A 20,412-nucleotide genomic window follows, 5' to 3' on the forward strand; every position below is an offset into this window, starting at 1 on the left:
GAGCGTCTCACCAGGGACCTACTTTTTACAGTTGAAATTGCTTATTTTATATGAAACATACTCTGATTTCCTTGTAGGTTGTAAAAAAAAATAATAATAATTATACACTCCACAAGAGGGAAAGACTAGGGTGTTCTGGGACATCTCTGGGGTGTGAAGAGGCTGGGGGATAAAGGAAGAAGGCCCTGGAGATGGGTGGGGAGGAAGATCTCTGCATAGCCAGCCCCTGGGAAATTAAAGAACCAGAAATCCTTAGAGCAGAGCTGGACAAGAGCCAGATGGTGAGTGTAGGAATTCAGACTTAGCCGGCCATCTGGTCTCCTTCAACACCCAACCATCCTCTTGAGCACAAAAGCCACTCTGGACAAAAGGAAGTGACCTGCAAGGCTGCATTCCCTACAAGTTTAGAAATTTGAATTGCATGAACTTTTCATATGTGGTGATGAAACATTCTGCTTCTTTTGATTTATTCACACTTTAAGAAATTGTAAAAGCCTTCCTCAGCTCACAGGTTATACAGAACTGGCCTCAACCTGAATTTGCTCTGCAGGCTGTGGTTTGCCCACTCCTGTCTTAGAAGAGATTTTCTATCATGGGTTGAGCTGGGATGTAGTGGAACATCTTGAACCCTGAGATCAGCACAATCGTGGTGATACCTGTAGAAATTTGGGGAAAGGGTGACATTGCACATTTCAGTGGTAGAAAAAGAGTAGTGGGCAGACACTGGGATGAAGTCTGAGTGGTGGTCACCAAGTCAGTGGAAAGAGGAAATCAGATGAGGAAGGGTCTGGGTGACCCCTTCCCAACTTCTCCTTCTATGGGATAGCTGCCCGTCCCTTCGTACCCCCTCCCTCCAGGACTGACTTCAGGCAGAGGGAGTAGGCAAGCCATTCGGTATCACAGTAATCTAAGTCTGTGTCCCAACCGGTAATGCTGGGTTAGGCAGGAGATTGAGAATCACTGGAGGAGGCAGGGAGGGACCAGGCTGGGCGGGGCCCTAGGCAGGTTCAAAGGCTTTCTCCCTGAGGTTTTTTTTTTTTTTTTTTTTTTTTTTAAATATTATTTTATTAGTTGGAGGCCAATCACTTTACAACATTTCAGTGGGTTTTGTCATACATTGACATGAATCAGCCATATAGTTACACGTATTCCCCATCCCGATCCCCCCTCCCACCTCCCTCCCCATCTCCCTGAGGTTTTTAAGCAGGTTAGGAATTTCAGGAAGATCACGCTGCAGCAGTGTGGCAGTTGGACTAAATAAGTATGAGCCTAGGAACATGGCTTCACACCCAGAAGAAAAGAATTCCATCTCAGCCATCCATCAGAGCCTGAGCCATAACTGGAAGTGTGGGGATGGAGAGGACACGACAGGAATGGGGACACCGAGGGGGTGAATTGACACGGGAGTGGCACTGACATCAAGGTCAGAAGGGAGCCAGCTTTCTGTCAGCCTCCCAGGGACCCTGGCTCCCCCCCACTGCCCGGGCCCTGAGAGGAGACTGGGCTGAGCAGAGGAAGGCGGAGACTTCAGATCTGGTGGAGTCAACTTAGAAGCCCTCTGGGGTGGGTGGTCTCCTCCTCCCTCCAGGGAAGGCACTGGACCAGGGAAACTCACTTAAGAAAGTATTTGGGAGTAGGGCTGCGGGAGGGTGGCCTACCTCCAGGGATGCAGATGATCGGTTCCCAGGCCTCCGGGCAATGAGAAAGCATCTCTCGCCCCAGGAGCAGTGTTTCTCAGTGATCCAGATGGCATTCCTCCTTTGGTGATTTTCTAGGGGAGTAAAGCTGGAGGGTGAACCCAGGAATATTTTGCAGTAGAAGAGGAGACAGGGTCGTGCTCCACCTTGACTCACACATGGATGTTCCCCAACATAACCTCTTGGAAAGTGTTCAAATATGAGCACTGAATCTCCCTCAAAAGGTGAAGGAAGCACAGAAAAAACCACCTGGGGGCATCCCATTTCCTCTGCCCCCCTTTTGTCACTTTCAGAATAATTCATTCCATGGTTTTTTCACATTCTTGGGATGCAGTGAATTTCCATTTCTTGAAGTGGGAGCTTTAGATATAGGCAGAGGTCCTCCCTGTCACCTGATCAAAGAGAAATTCATTTATTTATTCTCTATTCACTTTTTTTTGCAGGAAGCATGAAAACACGGGTGTTCTGATAAATTTCAGGATTTCTTTTAAAGAGATATGAAGAACTCTTTATTAGTTCAAATGTTTTCAAGTGCAGGTAAAAGAGACCCCCAACTCCAATGGCTTAAGTAATAAGGGAATTTATTGGCTGACAGAATCAGAAATCAGAGATGGGGTGGGCTTCAGGGCTGGTTGATTTAGGGTCTAGGGTTGATTCCATTACTCTGCTCAGCTTTGAAGTGTTGGGTAAGGTGGCGGTGGAGAAAAAGAGAGTAAGCCAGGCATTCAGGCAAAAAAGATTCATTATAGGAAGAAAGAAAGAAAGTAACTGGCTTTAGAGAAAAACCAGTGCCCTCCCTTTACAGCCAACCCTTCTTATACCTTATTGATGGGTAATTGTGCCCTGAAGGGAGGGGGCCTTAATTTATCTTTAGCTTGCAGGTGGGGTCTTGTGGTCACATAGTTGAAGGGGTCTCAAAGTTGCGGGGTCACATAGTCTTGAGAAACTAGCACCAGCAGGGAGAAACAGGATATTGCCTTCAGGAAAAACAGGATGCCCACCAGGCCAATGTGGCCACTGTGACTTCATCTTTTGTTTGTCAGGGCACCACAATGGGCCATATTTTAACTACATGCTATGAGCCCCTTGTGAACCCTAACATTTTGCCTTCAACCTCACATGGCTGCTGTCCTTCCATGACTTGCACTCAGATGCCATAGTGTCCCGAGGAAGAAGAGGCTATCTCTCTATGGGGGTCTCTGCTGGGCAAGGAGATACTTTCTGGCCCCACCTCTGCAGACTTTTACTCACTTCCCATTGGCCCGACTTTGATCTCAGGCCCTTGACTGAGCTGGTCACTGCAAAGAAAATGTGACAGTACATACACCAGCCAGGGACTCCTGAAATGCAGCCATTGTCTTGCTCTGAAGCACGTGGCTTCACCAAGGAAGCTGTGGAGGCATGAACCAAGTCAGAAATCTACAAGGAAGGAGGGTCAGGGGAGCTGCAGAGATGGCAAACCATGTCCTCAGCAGACCAGGATACTTTATTTCTGAATTAAACAATGAATCCATGAGGTGATATTTGAGAAATGACTCTGCCACACAGATGTCACACAGAATTAAAGCTGGTACAGGATGATCAGTAGAATAAGAAGAAAAAGTAAACTGCACCAAACAAGACAAACACAAAGCTCATAATTCACAGCGATCCAGGCTTTGAGTCGGAAGACTGTCTTGAAGGCCCAGTTTCTCTTGGCCTCTTTCAGGCCTTGCTTTTGCTTTGCAACCTGCAACTGCACCTTGGCCAGGTAGCGCCTCTGACCTTCTCCATGGGCGCCACCCCCACCTCGCTGGAGCCTCTGTGCATCAAAGAAGAGCTCGTTGGTGAGGAAGGCGCCCTGGTGCTCCCGCTCCAGCCCCGCGATCACGGCCATCAGCTGGGCCAGTTGCTCTCTCTGCTCGTCCCCGGAGGCCCGGTTGTTGAAGGCGCAGTACCTCCGCCCACACTTCCGGACCAGGCTCCTTAGCCTGAGGTTGTCTGTGTTTGCCACGTACTCATCCAAGGATCCGCCATCTAAGTCCTCCTTGTGGGTGAAGAGGACGACCATGTATCTCTCGGCTCCCACCCCAAAGACCTCCTTCACCCTGGTCACGGCCACCACGTCCTGTTCGGTGAAGCGCCCCAGCTGGGTCACCAGCAGCAGCACGTGGGGCCCTGGCACCGACAGCAGGTAACAGGCTCCGATATTCTTATACACCTCTTGATCCTGGGCCCTGGCCTCAGCCTCAAAGATGGGGGGCGTGTCCACCACCATGATGCTCCTCCCATTCCACGTGCCTGTTGCCCTCTGACACTTCCTGGTCACCGACTGGGACGCCAGCTTGGACTCAAACACGGGCTGGCAGAGGATGCTGTTCCCGGTGGCACTTCTCCCGCTGCCTGTTTTCCCTACCAGGATGATCCTCAACGAAGATGATCCTGGATTTAAGCTCTCTCCTCCTCCGCCTGTCACAGCACATGGAAAGTTAATGTGCAATCCTTGTGGACTGAATGTGTCCCCCCCAAAAAAAAATCATATGTGAAACACTGATCCTCAACGTGATGGTCACTGGTGGTCAGGTCTTTGGGAGGTGATGAGGTCTAGATGAGGGCATGAGGATGGAACTCCATGATGGAATTAGTGTCCTTCTAAAGAAACAAGGATTATATTCATTAGAAGGACTGATGCTGAAGCTGAAGCTCCAGTATTCTGGCCACCTGATGCAAAGAGCCAACTCTTTGGAAAAGATCCAACTCATTGGAAAAGGCTGGGAAACACTGAGGGCAGGAAGAGAAGGGGGCGGCAGGATGAGATGGTTGAATGGCATCACTGACTCAATGAATGTGAGTTTGAGCAAACCCTGGGAGATGGTGAACAGGGAAGGATGTCCAGGACAGGCATGCTGCAGTCCTTGGGGTCACAAAGAGTCGGACACCACTTAGCGACTGAACAACAACAAAGAAAAGAAAGAGACTACTCTCTGTCCATCAGATGTGGACACAGCAACCAGGAGGTGGCTTCTCTGCAGACACCAAATCCCCCACACCTTGATCTTGGACCTCCCAGGCTCCAGAACAGTCAGAAATAAATATTTCTTGATTACCACCCAGTCTCTGCTATTTGTTTTAACAGTTTTAACTGACAAAAAGAGTAATACATGCCTCTTGAGGAGGAAGAGAACAAAAGAAAAAAAGGAAAAGATCTCAAAGGACTAGCACACCTGGATCAATTTGGCTATCACACCCTTTATTCTCACCACAGGCCTGGGCTCAGAGTAAATATTCTTATAGAGAGAAAAAGGGAGCTCACACAGGGCTGGTAGAATAAATCACCCAGTATGGCCAAAGTCTTTAGGATTGATCTTTCCAGGATGCTGGACTTCTCCAACCTTTCCAAAACATTCTCCCTATTCAGTTCCCACCCAGAAGTCTTTTTGATGCTCCGAGCTTCCTATAATCACTGGATTAAATATTTGTCCCATATTTTCACCTCCTCCCATCCCTGCCTGGTCTCCGTTTTATCACATGGCAGAGTTTTCTATGAAAAAAAAACATATCCTCAGTAAGGAGAGTGTGACAGCAAATAGCCTAGTAAGTTCTGTTTCCTGGGGAAATGCATTTTCTTTGTCTTCAGGTGACTCTAGTCTTGCACCTTTCACTGCAGGTGGGAAGCTGGCTGCCCCAGTGCTGTGCTCATGGCCCCCCAGTGTCGTGAAGGGCTCCTCCAGACCTTACCTGTGATGCAACTGTCTCTTCCACCCTGCCGAAACCCTTCCATTGTGTTCTAGGGAGAGAACAGGCAAGGATTGTTCAGACTGGAGTTGGATGTGACATCCAGCACAGAAGACCACATTTTATAGACAGGAGACTGAAGGGGGCAAAAAACAACTACTGAAGGTTAACATAATTTAAAGGATGTACTGAGACTAAAACCAAAGTCTGCTGACCCTCAGCCACTCTTGGTACTAGATCGAGGCTCCTAATGAGGAGTATATAAGACAGCCCCAACACGAGAGCACCAACACGTGGTTTCCCGCCACCGGTATTTAGTTACTGATGAGATGCAGTGATAAACATGCTGTCCACCCAGAAAACCAAACATGGAAGCTGGTCATTTCCTGGCATCCTGGCTCTCTGCCTTGAGGGTCTCAGTCCTGTCCTGAGTTCCAAACTCAAGATTGCCTGGCAAAGTTCCTCCCTTTGGTAAGTTCACAAAAGAAGCTCTTCCCTAAGTTCTTCTATGGTGATGGTGGTGTAGAGGGTCACCAATCATCCCAGTTTGCCCTGGACAGAGAGGGTCACCTGATCAAAGGAGTGTTAGTGTTGAAACTGGGAGAGCCCCAGGCAAACTGAGATGAGTTGGTCATGGCAGAAGTAGGAGATGGTCATGAGTCCAGGTTGGCAGGAGGGTGGACCAGACATCCGTTAAACAGAGGAACACCTGATTTGTTAGGTTCAGATCAGCTGTTGTTACCAAAGATCTATGCTTCTATGTTCTCAGCTCAAACAGTCCTAGACCAGTAACTACCTCAGGGCCATCTCTCTCCTGCCCACTCTCCTTCTTTCACTGTCCCCCATATGCCTTTTTCTTGATCTTTCTCTTTCTTTCCACCTCCTACTTCTTGTGCTCAGTGAGGGGGTCCACTGAGGCCCCACCCAAGGATGACTACTTAAGCTTCATTACTGGGAAAGTTCTTCACAACCCTTTCCAAAACTACATCAGAACTTTGCTGTGTGCAAACTTTTAGAATATTTTCTAAAGCTCAAGGAGTTAATGCTAAAGAATGAATCTCTAATTGTGGAATTTCAGCATCTAGGACAGATGAACCAAAAAAAAAAAAAGAAAGGTTTTGGAATAAGTGAATTTCCTCCACCATCCATGGGATCACACCATATAGAGTATTATCTAACCTCTCCATCTGTGAAATTGACTGCAATGAAAGTCAACATTCAGCTTCTGTCAGTTTCCTGATAATATTTTGTAATTCATTCTAATGGTGTTGTATTTTTCAAGCCAAAAGACAATTCTGCCTCAAGACTTCATTGTCACCTCCTGCCTGAGTTTCCAGCCTGCCAGTCTGCCCTACAAATTTCAGACCTACCATCCCCCATAATCGTGTGAGCCAATTCCTTCAATTAAATTTCTTCATACATATATCCTATTGGTTCTGTTTTTCTAGAGAAAACTGATACATCAATTCAGCTAATTCCCTCTGTTGAAACTCAGAAAAGGAACAAACCTGAAAATAATTCTTATCTTTGACTGGATCTTTTCAAGGAGGATTTTTAAACATATTGCATAGGGGTGGCAAATGGGAGAACCAGGTTTTATTTTAAGTATGAGCTTGTTTTCTGTGCTGATGATCTTGAAACCAAGGTGTTCTATTTTCTCACATACTGCCCTTGGGTCATCTTGAATGGTGGTCTCCAGAGAGGACCGCTGAGGAGGGGCTCCCGAGCATCTGAAGGTACCACACAGGTGCCAGATAAGTGACTAGAGTGATGAGGGGCAGAGAAGGTGATGCTGAAAGAGCTGCAGAAAGGGGAACTGGGGGCGGGGGGAGGCTGGAGATGATACACCTGGACTCATAGAGAAATCAAATGATGCTGTCCACATCTTTTAAATATGAGGAAACTGAGGCTTCAGGGGGTAGGTAATACAGCAATGGCATGAAGCAGCCTGCACTCAGGACTGGTATTGAAGAGATATCAGAGAGAGATGGCAACTCCTTCGCTGTGTCTCCTGGCCAATTTAGAATGCAGGCAGGACCAGAGCATGCCACCTGCCCTGCGTGTTGGAAGAGACTGGTCCCCTCAGGCTGCCCCTAAGTCCCTTGGGAACAGGTCAAGCAGAGTTACTCACATGATATGTATGACCAAGCGACTGGTAGCCAGCCATCTCTTCCAAGAATGAGAAGCTTAAATTGCTGCTCTCTTTGAGCCTAGCCTGAGCAGAAAGAGAAGTTTTTTTTAAAAGGTGGTGGGGGGGGCCTTCTCAAGAACCATCTTTCTCAACTATTTTTTGAAGATTTATTTCTTCTCTCTAGCTTAGTGCAAATGGCCACACCTCTGGTGAGAAGGCTGCCACCACGTCCCAGCTGCACCCTCTCCCCTGCTCTGTCCCCTGAAGACCCCTGTGTCCATCAGTCCCCTCCCAACATCACCATCACCACGCTTCCTCCTGCCAACAACCCAGCTCCCTCGCTTTAAAGCCATCATCCCTTCATTCATTCATTTAAGCGCTACTAAACACTTCTCTTCCTACACTTGGAAGACAGCTGGACCAGTTTAGAGAACAGTTCCTTGCAGAGACTGGGAAAGAAGGTGATTCCTTCTACCATGCTTGGATAACCCCACTTGCCACCACATCTCCACTGGGCAGAGCTGAAAGGGGAACATGAGGACGGCAAAGATAGAGGCACCCTTGCGAAAATTGTGAAACTGATTCAGTTTCAGGAAAATACAGAAACTGGCCTGAAATGGACCAAAACCTGGGCAGATTATCTTACTCTTTGCCAAAAGCATTCAGAATCTCCCCCTACTAGCCCCATAGGAGAGTGGTGGAGAGTGTGACACCCTGATTCAGAATCATAGACAAGGTAGCATGGTGAGACACTGTTCCCATCACAGGGAGCCAAGCAGGATAATCCTCCAAGAATAACGCCCTCATGACCCCATTCTGGCTAATGAGGGAGATAAATCATTTTTAAAACAGTAAATTGTATTTCTTTCTCAGAAATAAAGTACATGCTTTACCTGAGCAGATCAGCTTGAATCCTGTTCCTAAAAATTTCTCCCCTCTTGAAAATAGAAATTTTCCATCCAGTTAAGCAGTGTATGCAACAGAAACAAGCAACAGATAGTTGGGGAGTTTGTGGTGGACACGTACCCACTGCTAGGTTTTAAATGGATAGCCAACAAGGATCTACAGTAGAGTCCATGGAACTCTGTTCAATGTCATGTGGCAGCCTGGATGGGAGGTGAGTTTGGGGGAGAATGGATACATGTGATTGTATGACTGGGTCCCTACACTGTTCATTTGAAACTGTCACAACATTGTTTGTTCATTGGCTATACCCCAATACAAAGTAAAAAAGTTAAAAAGTAAGTAAATAAAAATTAGCCTCCAACATTCTAAAGATAAGAGATTTCACCTTTAAAAATCTGAATTTATGTGGTTACCAGTGGGAAAACTGGGGCAGGGTGGTGGTGGGGAGGAACAAATTGGGAGATTGGATTGACATATATACACTAATATATATAGTATATACTATATATATAGATAAATAGATAGATAGATAGATAGATAGATAGATAGATAGATAACAAATAAGGACCTAATATATATAGCACAGGGAACTCAACTCAATACTCTGTAATGAACTATATGGGAAAAGAATCTAAAAAAGTGGATATATGTATACGCATAAGTGATTCATTTTGCTGTATAGCAGAAACTAACACAATATTGTAAATCAACTATACTCCAATAAAAAAAAAATTTTACATCCAAAACAAAAAAGAGAGAGAGAAGCAACTGACATCAAGTCAGATTAAAATCGCAAGGCAATTTTTCAGCCAATTTTTCAAAGGACATCCTATGACTTCAGAGAGCAGGTCAGACCCTCCTCCCAGCAATGTGCAGAAAATTTGATAGGTCCTGATGGCTCAGACAGTAAAGAATCTGACTCCAGTGCAGGAGACCAAGGTTCGATCCCTGGGTGGGGAAGATCCGTTGGAGAAGGGAATCACCACCCACTCCAGTATCCTTGCCTGGAGAATCCCATGGACAGAGGAGCCTGGTGGGCTACAGTCCATGGGGTCACAAAAAGTCAGACTTGACTGAGCAACTAACACAGACATGCATGAAGCAGCCATTAGGTGCATATGTGAAAATGCTTTTGCACAAACACAAGAAATAAGCAATCTAGTATCACCAGAGGGCTACTGTCTGAGCGCATTATGCTCCATATTTTAGGTTCTGAAAAGTATGGACTTCCCCTATGGCTCAGCGGGTAAAGACTCTGCCTGCAACATAAGAAATACAGAAGATGTGAGCTGGATCCCTGGGTTGGAAAGATCCCCTAGAGGAGGAAATGGCAACCCACTCCAGCATTCTTGCACTATTACACTAGTCCGATGGATTGATACAATCATTTCTGAAAAGTATAGTACCAGTAATATTTTCTCTTGCAGTAAATTTGGGGCTTTAGGCTACATAATTCCTGACCCTGATAATTTTGAAATAATGAAACTGAGGCTTTGAAAGATCAAGTGTGCAGGCTGACCCAGACTGTTACAAGGAGATCCACGTTGCGAGGGAGGGAGGGGGAAAGAGAGAGAGACAGAGAGAACAAACCCTGTCACCTGCTAGACGCTCCAAAGTTCTGCAAGTTCTCAGACAATCTTGCTGCAATCTTCCTTCCTCTCCAGGCAGCCTCTTTCTTTGGCTTCTAGTCTCATCACAAAAACACAATATCAGTGGGTGATGAAAAAAACCTGGCCACCAATCCTATCTGCCAGAGACAGAGAAGGATCAGTCCCCCAGGGTAGGCAAAGAACAATGCATGGGTTTCCTCACCAAGCCAACCTTGGAGAATGACTCAAATGACCTCAAAGGCAGATACACCCAAGGAAGAGGGGTTTTTTTTACTTTGGTTTTGTTTTCTTTTTAATAACATGCCATTTCCTTCTCCCCATCACATCTCTGTAAGGCTTTTGTGCAAAACAAGTTCTCTACCTGAGTTAGTCTGGAGACCCAGGGGAGCCAATGAACATCTGGGGTATAGCTGCACCCCAAACCAAGTATTTGCCGCCTTTCACTGGCCTGAAGTGGACCAACAGGCATCTCCACTCATCCACCATTTATCTCTTCTGCATAGATAGTTCTTATATGTAACTCCAGACGGCAGCGAAGGCTGAACTCAAGCAGGCATCTTGCTTGAGATCTTCTGTGGATCTGGGCCTCTTGTTTCTCTGTCAAATGCCCTGCCCTCAAGTTAGTCGTGTTTTGACTTGCATGCATGCTAAATTGTCTCAGTCATAACCGAGTCTTTGCGACTCTATGGACTGTAGCCCATCAGGCTCCTCTGTCCATGGGATTCTCCAGGCAAGACTACTGAACTGGGTTGCCGTGCCCGCCTCCAGAGGATCTTTCCCACCCAGGGATCGAACCTATGTCTCTTATGTCTCCTGCATTGTCAGGCAGGCTCTTTACCACTAGCACCACCTGGGAAGCAAGGCGCATATTCATGCAAATTACTCTGAAAGTTGGAGTTCGATAATCTTCTGTGTAGGTTTTTTTACTACTCACATGTGAAAACTGTCTGAGATTGAACCCATATCTCCTGAAGTTCCTGCATTGCTGGGAGGATTCAGGGGAAACAAAGTTTGGTAGATTTCTTCATCTGGGTGGACTTGCATTTCCAAGGAAGCCAGGGCCGCATCTGTCCCCACCCACAGTAAGATCTAGGCAAAGTGACAAGTACTTAAGGGGATGCCCTGGTGGCCTCCCGCTTCCTCTGCTTCCAGGCAAAGGCCCTGCTGGGGGCCCCAGGGCTGAAGCACCTCTCTGGAGACATTCTTAGGGTGAAGGGGGCATTACCAGCCCATTTGGGTTCAGATTAACTCTGGGAAAGCAACACTAAATGGGACACAGAGATACAGGTAACTCTTGGTTCTTTTGCTTAGCTTGCAGAAGTGTGCTAAATTACTTCAGTTGTGTCGCACTCTTTGCAGCCCTATGAACCATAGCCAGTCAGGCTCCTCCAGCCGTAGAATTTTCCAAGCAAGAATACTGGAGTGGGTTGCCATTTCCTCCCCCAGGGGATCTTTCTGACCCAGGGATCAAACCTGCATCTCCTGTGTCTCCTGCATTGCAGACAGATTCTTTATTTGCTCAGCCATAATGCAGATTAACACCCACATTTCACATTTACAGTGAAAGCCACACTTAACTTACAAACTATTCATCCATATTAATACTGTAATTTTAACTTTTCATATAATACTGTTACACTGAATGTGGTAGATACATGCCCTCCTACCGTAGAGGACAGAAAATCTTGCTTTTAACATACAGAAGACATTATTTTCTCTTTGCTAGCTAGAAAAACCTCTGATATCTCATTCTTGCCCAGGGCGGGGGTGGCATGAGGGGAAGAGGGTTAAAGATCAACTCTTCTAAAACAAAATTCTTTTGCTACACATTTAACTCTTAACTGGTTTATCATGAATATTTTTATGCCTGAAGTCAACTTGTTCAGTCACCTCAGCACATATTTTGCAAATACTTGGGACATTGCTCAAAGGAATCAAATCTACATCTGCCTTGTGAGTTTTAATGGTTAAGGTAACCTGGTCTTTTCACCTGTCTTAAGCTACTGGTGCCCCCATACCATAAAGACTATAGGTCCTGACTAGCTACTTTCTGTGCATTAGAGAAAATGCAAATTAATCATTGAAAAAAAAATCATCTTGGTTCTGTCTTCAGGCATTTTCTCAGCTACAGCAAAGGGTGAGATGGGATGGCCTTCTATTGGGGACAGTTGTACACTTTTTCCTCTAGACAGCCTCTTTATACTCTTAGCTGGTATTTTCTGTTAAATTGTATGTGTTTTTCTCATTGATTCAAGAAAAGCCTTTATTTATGACTCAAGAAAGCAAAAGATTATCTATTCTATATAACAACCATTAACACTCCTTCTCTGCCCCTTTCTTTTCTTTCTTTAGAGTTTTAGGGCTATTCAGGACTCCTCTTTTTCCTTCTGCATTAGCACTTGGAATTCTAGTGATGGCTCTTCAAACCATGTATTAGTCATTCAATCATCGTGTCCAGCTCTTTGTGACCCCCTGGACTGTAACCCACCATGCTCCTCTGTCCATGGAATTCTCCAGGCCAGAATACTGGAGTGGGTTGCCATTCCCTTCTCCAGGGGATCTTCCCAACCCAGGGATCGAACCTGGGTCTCCTGCACTGCAGGCAGATTCTTTACCCACTGAGCCACCAGGGAAGCCTTTTAAACCACAGGGGCTTCTAATTGCTGGCGAAAGAAATACTAACAATAAAGAAGGAAGGGAATTGCTCCTTCCTGCCCCTACAGGTGCAGGGTAAAGCAACAAGTATTATTGCTACATAAGAGTTAGCAATGAGATATTCAGTCCTTGAAAATTGTAGTTCTGCCCCGTGAAAATAACTGTTCATCTCTCTAAGTCTGTGGAATAATGGTTGTCTTATTTAATAAAGTGTTTCCCTACTGTGAGATGTAAATTGAAATCTAGTCATTCATAACAGGTCTTAATATTCATATGGTTTCTTGAACAGATCCACAGGAGATCACTGACAGTCCTTTCCTCTGCCATAGGCATGCAGGCAATAAAACAAAATAGAGAAGTTTGAGGTTTGTGTCTCACATTTAAATTCACAACACGCTCAGGAAAATAGAACTGTCGAGTGGCATCAAATGTCTTGCAAATACTACCCCCTGCTGTTTATCTCTTAAGCTCACTATGTTAGGTTTTTTGCTCCTCTGGAAATTTTAACAATTGTTTTCTTTATGGCTTCTGTCATTCCTAGAAAGCCCTCCTTTCTCATCCATTTATTTAAAAATATATTATTTAGGTCCACACAAAAATCTGCACATGAATATTTAAAATAGCTTTATCCATGATCACCAGAATTTGATAGAAGCCAAGATGACCTTTAGTTCAGTTCAGTTCAGTTCAGTTCAGTTCAGTCACTCAGTCACGTCCAACTCTTTGTGACCCCATGAACCACAGCACACCAGGCCTCCCTGTCCATCACCAACTACTGGAGTCCACCCAAACCCATGTCCATTGAGTCAGTGAAGTCATCCAACCATCTCATCCTCTGTCGTCCCCTTCTCCTCCTGCCCTCAATCTTTCCCAGCATCAGGCTCCTTTACAAGGAGTCAGTTCTTCACATCAGGTGGCCAAAGTATTGCAGTTTCAGCTTCAGCATCAGTCCTTCCATTGAATACTCAGGACTGATTTCCTTTAGGATTGACTGGTTTGATCTCCTTGCAGTCCAAGGGACTCTCAAGGGTTTCCTCCAATACCACAGTTCAAAAGAATCAATTCTTCAGAATTCAGCTTTCTTTATAGTCCAACTCTCACATCCATACATGACCACTGGAAAAACCATAGCCTTGACTAGACAAAGTTGACAAAGTAATGTCTCTGCTTTTTAATATGCTATCTAGGTTGGTCATTACTTTCCTTCCAAGGAGTAAGCGTCTTTTAATTTCATGGCTGCAATCACCATCTGCAGTGATTTTGGAGCCCAGAAAAATAAAGTCAGCCACTGTTTCACTGTTGATGAATGGATTAATAAGCTGTGGTACATCCAGTCAATGGAGTGTTATTCACCATTGAAAAGAAATGTGCTATCAAGGCATGAAAAGACATGGAAGAACTTTAAACACATATTACTGAGAGAGTCAATTTCTAGGTAGGTTGATAAGAAGTCTGGGGTCCCTGAGGAGGAGAAAGGGGTCTGGGGCTGTCAAGGAAGAGATAGGGGTCTGGAATCTCAAGGAGGAGGAAAGGACAAACTTTTTTTTCCTACATTCCTTAGTAAGGATTATATAACAACAGTGTACCCTGCTTGAGGACAGTTTCTCCTTCTTGAAAACCTTCTGACTAATCCTGTTATCTTAAATGCATATTGTGGGAGTGGGTCTGGTAAGCTCTTTACAACCTTGAGTCATTCTTGGGAAGAGGAGAGCAGAGGATAAGATGTATAGAAAGAGTAACATGGAAACTTACATTACCGTATGTAAAATAAATAGCCAACAGGAATTTGCCATATGGCTCAGGAAACTCAAAGAGGGGCTCTGTATCAGTCTAAAGGGGTTGGACGAGCGGGAGAAGGGAGGGAGGTTCGAAGGGAGGGGATATATGTCTACCTATGACTGATGCATGTTAAGGTTTGACAGAAAACAACAAAATTGTGTAAAGCAATTATCCTTCAATTAAAAAATTAGTTAATTAAAACATTCTTTTGATTTATTGTAATAACCAACTGAAAAAGTATATAACTTCCTTTTCTAAGACTAGTGAGGGGGCACTTTCCATCCCCCTTCTGTTACCTATGTCAGAAGCTTTCTTTGTCCTTTTTCACTTTAGTAACACTCTGCTACACGAAAGCTCTTGTGATCAAGCCTGGTCCCTGGTCCCAAAGCTAAATCTTCGTCTTTGGAGATCCGGAATCTGACACTGTTCACTGTAAGCTATTATCTTGGGGACTCATCTGTGATCTTCAGGACAAGGTAAGAACACTCGGAGCTCTAGCCTTGCTGTTTTCTCACTACACACGTTTTCTGCTTTACTAACTCTACGGTGTGCTTGCGTGAATGAATGACACGCCCTGCGTGAAGTAAGTGATGAGCTCTGCTCTGCAGTTTTGTGATGCCTCGAGATGACTGAAGGCAAGGCCCCGGAAAGGGGAGCCTTGTCGGGAATTCACACCGACCTGCCAGTGCCAAGAGACACCTAACGTCCCTGCAAGGGGAGCGGCCAGAAACGGACGAAGCGTGTGGACTGAACTTTACTTTCCTTGGTCATCTTTTCCTGGTCTCTTTGACCGTTTCATAATTGCCTGGGGAATTAGAACTACTAACCTAATCAGCCGGATCACAGAGTTTCAAGGGCCTTGTGATCCATGCCATTACTGTGTACTTTGACTTAGACCCCCTGTATGGAAGTGCCTAGCCTTGCTAGGAGCTGAAAGTTTCATGAGTATGTTTGGGATCGAGGTGGAGTTCTAGCTCCCTCTAGCTCCAGGAACGTCTCTCAGGCTAGAGGTTACTCTCTTGCCTGCTTGCCTCAGGGGCCATGACCTGAAAGTGAGTCATCACTGCTGTGCCTCCAATCTCTGTGGATAGAAGCATCGCTGGTGACCATTCGATTTTCGAGGACACAGACTGGGAATTGCAGGATCTGGTCAGATTGGAAGTGCAACAGGCTTCTTCCTTTGGTAGTGCTGTCAGTGGATCAGAGGAGGTTCTCCAGTGGCTTCAGTTTCAACTCCTTAGATATTCTTTTTGTGGAATCTGTGGGAATGAACTGAAGGATTGGCCCCAGTAGCTTGAGGACAACAATCACTTTTTCCTCACTGGCCAACCCTCCACTACCTCTTTTGCTATCATATATACTGGCATGGCGACACTCAGAAGGGACATCTTAGGGGTTTTTTTTCATCCCTTTATGACTCACCATTTCTACTGTGGTCAGGGCTGCACTCAGGAATCTGCATGGGCACATGTAAGATGAATGCTTCCCCTAGTATTACTAGCTTGGGAAACATTCCAAAAGACTACTCTGCTCTACCCAACGTGGCATAAGAGGAAAAGGTTAAATAAAACAAAGGCCTTAATGATAGTGGAACTAAGTCAATTTGGGATGCCATCAGGTCTACCCCTGGTGCACCTCCACCCGCCTCAGGGGCAGAAGCAGGAGGGACGAGTTAAGGTGCCTGCATTGGTAAGGGACAGACTAAGTCCGACCAGGGAAGGAAAGCTTCAGTGAAAAGTGTCTACACCCCCACCTAGAGCAGGCAGAGACACCTCCGGTGGAAAGAAACCAAGGCTGTGGATGCCGCTTTTTTCTCTCTTACAGATATAACATATTGCAACCATGGACATAATGTGACTTTCAACTTTGATCATACGTTATCTTGGTTTAATGACTATTTTGCTGCACATAAGAAGGTAAATGGGTCTAGATCTGGTGGTTTCTTACCTGATGTTTATCAGACATGGGATGAGATCATATGGTTAACTCCTGAAAAGGGAAGCCTACTATCTAATGCTCCCATATGCTGGGAACAAATACAGCCATCCTCAGAAGTTAACCAGCAACTTAATTATAGTGATTGGAAATAATTGGGAACTTTGTGCCTCAAGAAATATGCGATGTAATCATTCCTGTGCTTTCCAAGCCCAGTTCAGGTCCCCTTCTTGCCTGGCCAGAGACTGATGGGGACTGGGTCCCTCAGTCACACTGGTTTGCTCCAAACGGGACCTGCTGGATATGTGGCTCTTACCTATGGGTGTGGCTTCCCCTGGCTGGATAGGGAGATGCACCCTAGGTCTCATTTTTACTCTTGGCTTCATATTTCCAGAGCTTCCAGAGAAGTCTATTAATATGCCACACCTTAGAACTCATTGGGCAAGATATGTATTTCCCTGGTATGATTATCCAACTACAATATTCATTCCCTCTCTGGGACCTACAGATGTTATGCTACAAGATGATGCTCTAACTAACTTTCAGCCCTTGATGCTGAACAAATACAAATTAAAAAGTTGGCTTTACAAAAACAGATGGGGAGGGAGGCGGGAGGGGGGATCGGGATGGGGAACACATGTAAATCCATGGCTGATTCATGTCAATGTATGGCAAAAACCACTACAATATTGTAAAGTAACTAGCCTCTAACTAATAAAAATAAATGAAGAAAAAGAAAAAAAAAAAAAAAAGATTGGCCTTAGATATTCTAACGGCTGCACAAGAGGAACTTGTGCCATTATTCCTATCCAATGTTGTAAATATATACCAGATATGAGTACTAATGCTACTTTATTAAACACATGAACAAGAGGATTCAGGCTACAGATACTTCTAAAGCCTCAGTCACCACACTTTGAAGAACATTAACTAGCTCCCCATGGTGGAGACTCTCTTAATCACAATAATTCTAATTGTTCTGTGTTCCTCTTTGCTCCCTGCATCTGTAACTGTGTGACTGGATTTATTTCTAACCGTCTGAAAGCTTTTAAGTTATAAATGGCTGTCCAGGCTCCTATGAGTGCCACAACCTCTTCCAACTATTACTTGGGGCCCCTGGATCAGAAACCCTCAATATGCAGGTCAGGAGGATATGCTGCCTTAGCTATTTAGGGCCTGCAACCCTGGCCAGCAGGAAGTAGGTATAGAATGAGAGCGACACCCCTTTTCCCTTGGCAACCATATTCTCCTAAAAGAAAAGGAGGGAAAAAGAGAGGCAATTTCTAGGTAGGTTGATAAGAAGTCTGGGGTCCCTGAGGAGGAGAAAGAGGTCTGAGGCTGTTAAGGAGGAGGTATGATGGAATTCTCAAGGAGGAAAGGACAAACTTTTTCTACATTCCCTAGTAAGGATTATATAATGAAAATGTATCCTGCTTGAGAACACTTTCTCCTTGAAAATCTTCTGACTAATCTTATTATTTTAAAATGTATATTATGGGAGTGGGCCTCATAAGATCTTCACAACCTTTAGACATTATTTTGATTTATTGTAATAGCCAATTGAAAAACTATATAACTCCCTTTTCTGGTACTAGCGAGGGGGGCACTCTCCATCCCACTTCTGATATCTAGGTCAGATGCTTTCTTTGTCCTTTTTGACTTTAATAAAGCTCTTGAGTGATCAACCCTAGTACTTGATCCCAAAGATAAATCTTCTTCAGAGATCACAAATCTGACACTGTTCACCACAGCTATCATTACCAGGTAAAGGACACCATCTGAAAAGGCTGTGTACTGTATGACTCCAATTCTGACATTCCAGAAAAGGCCAAACCATGAGGAGAATAAACGATCAGTTGTTCCAAGGTTTGGAGACATGGATGAATAGGTGGAGGGCAGCATATTTTTAGGGCAGTGACACCATTCTGTCTGATGTTATAATGGTGGAAACATGTAACAACACATTTCTAGACATTCATAAGCCAATATGCTACTGGAGAAGAGTGGAGAAATAGCTTCAGAATGAAGAGATGGAGTCAAAGCAAACCCAGAACCCAGTTGTGGATGTGACTGGTGACGAAAGTAAAGTCAGATGCTGTCAAGGACAACACGGCGTAGGAACCTGGAATGTTAGGTCCATGAATCAAGGTAAATTGGAAGTGGTCAAACAGGAGATGGCAAGAGTGAACATTGACATTTCAGTCATCAGTAAACTAAAATGGACCAGAATGGGCAAATTTAATTCAGATGACCATTGTATCTACTACTGTGGACAAGAATCCCTTAGAAGAAATCGAGTAGCCCTCATAGTCAACAAAAGAGTCCAAAATGCAGTACCTGGGTGTGATCTCAAAAACAACAGAATGATCTCGCTTCATTCCCAAGGCAAACCATTCAATATCATGGTAATCTGTTGGGGTCCTTTAATGGACCGGAACCTGGTGGTACAGAGTCAACGATAAGAAAGTAAAAGAGAGAAAGAGAGAGAGAGAGAGAAAAGACCCGGGGACCTAAGCTCTGATGGAGCAAAGGTGCTTTAATGATTTCTCTATGAGTATATATAGGCTGTGGTACAAGAAACTTCTTTTGGGAATGATAGAGATCAGAAAACCAAATGTAGAGCAACCGTTACAAAGGGAACAAGGGGTAATGTTAGTCACAAGGTCAGGACACAATCCATATCTCAAGAAAGGGGAGCAGACTAAGCAGTTTTGTCCTAAAGAGAATGTTTACTAAAGGAGGCCCAAGCCTGCCTCACACAATGACCTCAGTCCCTGGGAGCAGCGTGCTGTTCCACTTAAAGAGGGACAGAGGACTCATGAGAGACAGCACGTAGGAATCCTCCCATCAAACACTCCCTGACAGTAATCCAAGACTATGCCCCAACCAGTAACGCTGAAGAAGCTGAACAGTTCTATGAAGACCTACAAGACCTTCTAGAACTAACACCCAAAAAAGATGTGCTTTTCATCATAGGGGACTGGAATGGAAAAGTAGGAGGTCAGGAGATAACTGGAAACAGGCAAATTTGGCCTTGGAGTACAAAATAAAGTAGGGCAAAGGCTAACAGTTTTACTAAGATAACGCAAATACCCTCTTCCAACAACACAAGAGAAGACTCTACACATGGACTTCACCAGATGGTCAATACTGAAATCAGATTGATTATATCTTTGCAGCCAAAGATTAAGAAGCTCTATACAATCACCAAAAATAAGACCAGGAGCTGACTGTGGCTCAGATCATGAACTCCTTATTGCCAAATTCAGACTTAAATTGAAGAAAGTAGGGAAAACCACTAGACCATTCAGGTATGACCTAAATCAAATCCCTTACAAATATACAGTGGAAGTGACAAATAAATCCAAGGGATTAGAATTGATAGAGTGCCTGAAGAACACTGTACAGGAGGCAGTGATCAAGATGATCCCGAAGAAAAAGAAAGGCAAAATGTTTGTCTGAGGAGTCCTTACAAATAGCTGAGAAAAGAAGAAAAGCGAAAGGCAAAAGAGAAAAAGAAAGACATACCCACTTGAATGCAGAGTTCCAAAGAATAGCATAGAGAGATAAGAAAGTCTTCCTCAGTGATCAATGCAAAGAAATAGAGGAAAACAATAGAATGGGAAAGACTAGAGATCTCTTCAGGAAAATTAGAGATACCAAGGGAATATTTCATGTAAAGATGGTCACAATAAAGAACAGAAATGGTATGGACCTAACAGAAGCAGAAGCTATTAAGAATGGTTGGCAAGAATACACAGAAGAACCATACAAAAAAAGATCTTCATGACCCAGATAATCACGATGGTGTGATCACTCACCTAGAGTCAGACATCCTGGAATGCAAAGTCAAGTGGGCCTTCGGAAGCATCACTACAAGCAAAACTAGTTGAGGTGATGGAATTCCAGTTGAGCTATTTCAAACCCTAAAAGATGATGCTGTGAGAGTGATGCACTCAAAATGCCATCAAATTTGGAAAGCTCA

At 44.6% G+C, this 20,412-nt stretch overlaps 1 protein-coding gene across 1 annotated transcript; it reads right to left on the reverse strand.

Annotated features, from left to right (window-relative positions):
• Positions 1-3,102: 3,102 nt before the first annotated feature.
• On the reverse strand, positions 3,103-10,240 carry LOC136170906 (GTPase IMAP family member 5-like). Its single transcript, XM_065939522.1, has 3 exons — positions 10,047-10,240; positions 5,415-5,463; positions 3,103-4,145 (listed from the first exon to the last, which is right to left on the reverse strand). Exons 2-3 carry the CDS (start codon positions 5,455-5,457, stop codon positions 3,259-3,261), a joined length of 930 nt encoding a protein of 309 aa, XP_065795594.1. The 5' UTR covers positions 5,458-5,463; positions 10,047-10,240; the 3' UTR covers positions 3,103-3,258.
• Positions 10,241-20,412: the final 10,172 nt, after the last annotated feature.

The sequence above is a fragment of the Muntiacus reevesi genome, chromosome 6 (assembly GCF_963930625.1).
Source record: "Muntiacus reevesi chromosome 6, mMunRee1.1, whole genome shotgun sequence".
Lineage (NCBI taxonomy): Eukaryota > Metazoa > Chordata > Mammalia > Artiodactyla > Cervidae > Muntiacus > Muntiacus reevesi.

Bases quoted from the DNA above. Each gene is read 5' to 3' on its own strand.
- LOC136170906 (XM_065939522.1), bottom strand. From the start codon at position 5,457: ATGGAAGGGTTTCGGCAGGGTGGAAGAGACAGTTGCATCACAG. The intron at 4,146-5,414 runs GTAAGGTCTGGA...GTGCTGTGACAG, and splicing joins AAGAGACAGTTGCATCACAG to GCGGAGGAGGAGAGAGCTTA.